This window comes from Ctenocephalides felis, unplaced genomic scaffold (assembly GCF_003426905.1).
Source record: "Ctenocephalides felis isolate EL2017-DRISC unplaced genomic scaffold, ASM342690v1 CF-g0.4_SCAFFOLD_00845, whole genome shotgun sequence".
Classification (NCBI taxonomy): domain Eukaryota; kingdom Metazoa; phylum Arthropoda; class Insecta; order Siphonaptera; family Pulicidae; genus Ctenocephalides; species Ctenocephalides felis.
In genome coordinates this window covers 48,802,142-48,808,217 of record NW_020536999.1, presented here as the reverse complement: position 1 = coordinate 48,808,217, position 6,076 = coordinate 48,802,142, and the positions used below count along the sequence as shown (strand labels likewise).

Here is a 6,076-nt window from a genome sequence, read left to right as displayed (position 1 = left end):
GTATTGGACGAGTATATTCGTCATGCGTATAAATCTTTGACTATTTGTAATTTTTTAATAGACCAATAATCCAATCGCAAATTGCAAGATTTTTAGAGAATTTTAAGAATATTCGATTTAAATACTTGCAAGAGGCTAATTTCTCAAAAATTCACTAGTTAAAGACGTTTTTGTTAAAAAAATATTCCTTCATGATAATTATGAATTTTTTGAAATTCTTGATAGCAAAGTTTTGTATCAAATGTATTAATCAGTAACTTAGTAATTTTACGTTAATTGTATGTAAATATTTCTAAACTTTTATAATATAAATTGTCTTTAATTTGCATCTTAATAATTAATAACAGTATACTTTTATGGCTTACTATTGATTAAGTAAAATCAATTAATAACCTATCAATCTGCAAGCAATTTTTTGCAAACGATTAGTAGATCAGAAGCTTCTACAAACAAATCTTATGATAGATTTATAACTATAAATAGAATAAAAAATTTAAATAACATTAAATTTTTATTTATATCCAGAAATATAAAATATAAATCCTTCAGTATACATCGTGAACAAATATATAAACACAAGGAATATGTTATTTAGAAGGTAACAGAATTAATGGTTGGATTAAAAAAAGTTAAATATGAATTAAATTAAATCAAATTAAATATATATATATATATATATATATATCCATATGTGATTACAACTAAATATCCTGATCTTTTACTATTTTCCAATTTGCTACTATTTCGATTTATATATGCAATAATTTACTTTCTATTTATTGAAACTTGATTGCGAAATGCTTCTAGTTTTGCTGCACTTATCCATTATAAGATATTGTCATATCGAGTGGTTAACATTCACGTAAGTTATTTCATATAAAACCACAGGATGTTTTTCAATAAGTGCTCATATATTACAATTATGTAACCTACTACTTTCTAGTACAGAGACTGACTTCCTACTTTGTTGACATAGTAATTGAAGAATATCTAATAAATAGATTTTTTTAAAGTAATGAAATATTAGTAATATTTCTACGCCACTGTGCTGTATGCAATTTGTGTAAGACAAGATGCACCCACAAAAAAAATAATGTATACAAATGCAGTCGCAAGATTCTTGTGAGGCTGTTGCCGTCATTTGCTTAAATCTATTTGTAGGCTAAAGAAGTTAATTTTGAAAATAACATTTGTTTCAAATTTATTGAACACAAAATGTAGTTGTAATATAAAAATCATAATTAGAAAATATACAATTCTCTTATATATTCTTATGATAAATAAATGTGAAAACCAACTAAAATTTTGTTATTTACTCCTAGTGTTAACTTTAAAATTGTGATGTTGCTAGTGCTAATGAAGTGTTTCTACCAATAATGAATGAGTGATATTAATTATTATTAATTTTCAAATTTAAAATGGCTGGAAGAGGCCATATAGCAATAGGAATGCCATCCAACAGCAATTCTTCTTCAGGAGGATTAAAATGTTGCTGTTGCAGATGTTGCACATGCATAAATTTGGATTTCTTGACAACTAAACATGGTGTTATAAAATTATTGGAAGCAGTAAGTAAGAAATATACATTGTATGTTTATTTATAAACGTATTAAGATTGGACAACCCTTAATAATGATAATTTGTATTTCTAAGTAAAATTTAAGCTTTTTCTTCAAGCTCATAAATCTGAACAAAAGTTATGTTAAAAATTTTCATTGCTAAAATGGCTGTAAAAAATAGGGATTTGTGATAAAAAATATAAAAATCTAGATTGTGTGTATAATTCCACTTTTTAAAAAAATAAAAACAAAAAGTTAAGTCCAGAAATTAAAAGGAATAAATTAGAGTGAAACAACCCTTATAACTTAGGGGTCTGATTTCAGTAGGAAAGAACTTCTCAAAAAAGTTACCATACCATAGTCTTCTAGAATCTAGATCATACTAAAATATTACGAACTAACAACAACTCGTTTAGCTTTAAAAATTCGTCAAAGTTTGCAAAAATTAGTATGTTTTTTTTGGCGTTTGTCAAAATTAGACCTTTCATCGACGTTTGCTCAAAAACGCCTGAACCGATTTCAGAAATTTTAAAATCATTTGATGTATCTCGATGAGGATCATCGTTTCTCAGTTTTGTGCGACGATCAGCCGAGCCGTTTCTTTGTAATTTGGAAAAAAGTGTTGAACATTTCGTCCACATTTTCGTCCACAAGCTCATACTACCGAATCGATTTAATAAAATCAAAAACTGTTCGAAATATATTAGTTGGGAATGATACTGATTAGTTTTAGGTGAAAATCTACCGAACCGTTTTCTTGTAATTAACTGTTGAAAAAGAAATATAAGCCGATTTTCATGGAACTTTTTTAGTGATATATATCATGGTCTTATAGAACTTACTGAAATATTACGGCCTTGCAACTATTAGTTTAATTTAAAAAAATCCTAAAAGATTAAGAAAATGAGTAGTTCTTTTGACATTTGTTAAAATTAAAATTAGACGATTTACTTGGTATAACGATAGAGTACTTGGTCTTAATGAACATACTAAACAATGCTTTACCATCATACCCGGATATCCAATCACTGGATTGGCATTCGATTTAGACATTCCAAAGTTCTACCAAAAATTTGCTGATGTACATTAAAATATTATTCATTATTATTGTTTAATCGTTTTATAATTCAATTAATAAATAAAATTCAATGGTAGATTTTATATACTCATAGAAAGCAATTCACCCTTCCTTAATATTATAGTAAGAAACAATATATATCCACTACTTGGAAAAAAGTCTTATAAGTTGCATGTCAAAAAATAATTTTACCAAAAACTTTTGCGTTTCAATTTCGCAGTGCATGACTACAGTCTATATTCTATTTATATAAATTATAACTGATATTTATTATATGATATGTAGTTTCTGGGAGGAATATGCCAGAGTTTGCTGGTGAACTATGGTCTTAGCCAGGCAGGCGTGATGGGACAGGCATTCCACGGATTCCTAACCTCGGCATCGGCGTGTTTATTAACCACGACCATACTAATTATTTGCTATCTCATTTCCAGTAGAACGTGCCAGCTAGTACGTCAATCTATATTTGTAAGTAGCAGTTATTAGAATCTAATTAACAACATGCCTAGATAAATCAACTTCAACAGCTCGACAACATCATCTTTATCTTGAGATATGTAGAAGAGAAAAGTAACTGAGAAAAGTAACCAAATTTGGAATAGCTTTTATGAACATAGAGTATCGAAATACACTTTAAAGACTAAAAATATATTAAATAAATATTATCTATTATATAAAAATAAGTCGGGTTTTCCTTCCTGATGAAATAACTTCAGAACGCACGAACCGATTTCGACTATTTTGCATTCGTTGAAAAGGTCTCGGACTCCGTGAGGTTTATAGCAAAGAAAATTGAAGAAAAAATCCAGAAAAGCGGAAAAATTGTTTTTCACATGCAGCGTTATCTCTGATACTTAGCATGTACTACAAACTGATATTTTTTGTTTTAACTAAAGAAGTATTAACCGGCATTGTGTTCACTGTGAAACCGCGCAAAAAATGTAAAATAATAAGTTATTCGTTTCCTAACCATCGTTTGGAAACCATCAAATCAATCACTCATCACCATCTAATCAAAAAACTAAAGTGAGTTAGCAAGTTTCATAAAACGTTGGCGCATTTAATCAGAATAGTAAAATGGTAAAATGATAATAATTTAGAACATGTATAGTCTTTTTTATTCAAATTATATCCTTGTCCAAACAATTGCATGATAAATAATTTCATGTAAGTATAGAGATTTTAGTGACAAAAGCGTTAAAAGCTTTGGCCTAGCAATCATAAGGTTCCAGGTTCCATTACCGCTTTTGCCAACCTGATATCAAGCAGTTATGATATCAAATATTTCTTGAAAATATATATCTAAATATCATTGCAAGTCAAAATGGTATTAGGTGGCCGTTCTAGATATATATATATATATATATATATATATATATATATATATATATATATATATATATTAACAAAGTCTAATAATCGGGCATAACATCAATAAAAAACCTGAATTTCTTTCAAAAATTTATTTTAAATCCATACGTTTCGGCTATAATCCTAGCCTTCATTCAGTGGAAAAGTTAGTAGATCTTAGTGTTAAATTGGAAAATTTTAATATTCCATGGTATTAGGATATGGTAATGCACTACACTATGTATTATAAACATTAACTTGAAATTACACAATATTTTCACAAAATACTGATTTGAAAAAATCACAAATGGATAGTGTGTTATTCGTAGACTGGTTGAAGATGTAATGGAGAAAGAATAAAAAATGTCTTTCTCCATTACATCCTCAACCAGTCTACGAATAACACACTATCCATTTGTGATTTTTTCAAATCAGTATTTTGTGAAAATATTGTGTAATTTCAAGTTAATGTTTATAATACATAGTGTAGTGCATTACCATATCCTAATACCATGGATTATTAAAATTTTCCAATTTAACACTAAGATCTACTAACTTTTCCACTGAATGAAGACTAGGATTATATCCGAAACGTATGGATTTAAAATAAATTTTTGAAAGAAATTCATGTTTTTTATTGATGTTTTGCCCGATTATTAGACTTTGTTAATACAAATGTCAACATCAAATTCAGAATCATACAATATATATATATATATATATATATATATATATATATATATATATATTAGGGTTGTCCTTAATTTGGACATTTTCGAATTTCCTTGCTTCCAAGTGCTCAAATGGTTTCAAGTTGATAAAAAACAATTCTCTTTAGGTTTAGCTCCTAATATTAACTTTTAGATAAAGCGCAATTCAATCAAACTTCGTATGGAAATAGTGTGAAAAAATTTTGCAAATTATAAAAAATAAGTTTAGGTATAACTTAGCGACAAGTTTTCAATAAAACTCATTCATTTGTTCGCTAAATTATATTTAAAAATATTTTTAAAATTTTTGAAAATTTTCTCATGCTCCATACAAAACTTTGATTGAAATGCGTACTATCTAAAACAATATTAGGAGCTAAAACTTTGAGAGAATTGTTTTTTATCAATTTGGAACCATTTCAGCCCTTGGGAGCAAGGAAATTCGAAAATGTCCATATTAAGGACATTTATTTTTAGTAGTCTCATCACAAATAGAATCGGCAACCACTGGATTGTCTTCTAATCCACAATGCCAAATTGCAGGGTATTAAATCAGAACAATTAATAAGACCAATAGAAATAGTTTCGATTGCTGTTCATAAAATAATGAAATAATATAAAATAACAATTGCAACCAACAGTGTTTTTGAATGAACAGTGTGTTTGAATCTTTAGTCCAAACTTTGTTCTATATTTCAATACAAATGTAGAGCAAATTAAAAATGTTTATTTACGAACTGATCCCATATATTGGTTGTCGCATATTTTAGGTTTTAACGCATTTATTATATGAATTTGTAAGTAGTTAAGTATGTGAAAACCTATTTTTTTTTCTCCAGGAAACTATGTTTAACGGAGTAGCCTGTTTTTCATACCTCAGCGCATCTTCATGTTTAGGCTTCGTCGTCAACGTATTCCTATACCCGATATATTTAATCCAACCAGGATATTCGGCTTATCCTGCGATGACTGCAGTTTATGTAAATATTTATCTAATAAAATCATGAAAATCTAAAATAAAATTAAATAAAAATATTTTCTTTTAGTATTTGGGATGTATCGCAGGATTTGTGCACGGATACGACGCCTACTGTTCATACCATTTCTTCAAGGGTAACAAATAAGAAGGAAAAGGGTGATTGAAGGAAAACAATAAGGGAAAAATAGACAAGTATTACAAAAAACGGATTGAAGGGATTTTAAATTCTGGGATCAAATGAAAAACTTACGAAAGTAATAAAAAATCTTGGGGAAAGTTAAATTAATTATACATACTTAAGCTATCTGTAAATTATTTTATATTCTGTTTATAGTCAACTAAGTTTTAAGAAATATATTTTGTACAACAAACTTACTATTTAATTTTGTCTAAACTGTTT

At 27.8% G+C, this 6,076-nt stretch overlaps 1 protein-coding gene across 1 annotated transcript; it reads left to right on the top strand.

The window, feature by feature from the left end:
• The first annotated feature begins 1,418 nt into the window (after positions 1-1,418).
• Positions 1,419-5,821, top strand: LOC113384746 (protein singles bar-like). The gene is made up of 4 exons (XM_026622510.1): positions 1,419-1,568; positions 2,923-3,105; positions 5,537-5,677; positions 5,744-5,821. Exons 1-4 carry the CDS (start codon positions 1,419-1,421, stop codon positions 5,819-5,821), a joined length of 552 nt encoding a protein of 183 aa, XP_026478295.1.
• The last annotated feature ends 255 nt before the right edge of the window (positions 5,822-6,076 follow it).

What these genes read in the sequence shown, in the direction of transcription:
- LOC113384746 (XM_026622510.1), top strand. Translation starts at nt 1,419, where the DNA reads ATGGCTGGAAGAGGCCATATAGCAATAGGAATGCCATCCAACAGCAAT. An exon ending in TTATAAAATTATTGGAAGCA is followed by an intron (nt 1,569 to 2,922) that starts GTAAGTAAGAAA and finishes TATGATATGTAG; the next exon opens with TTTCTGGGAGGAATATGCCA. An exon ending in TAGTACGTCAATCTATATTT is followed by an intron (nt 3,106 to 5,536) that starts GTAAGTAGCAGT and finishes TTTTTTCTCCAG; the next exon opens with GAAACTATGTTTAACGGAGT.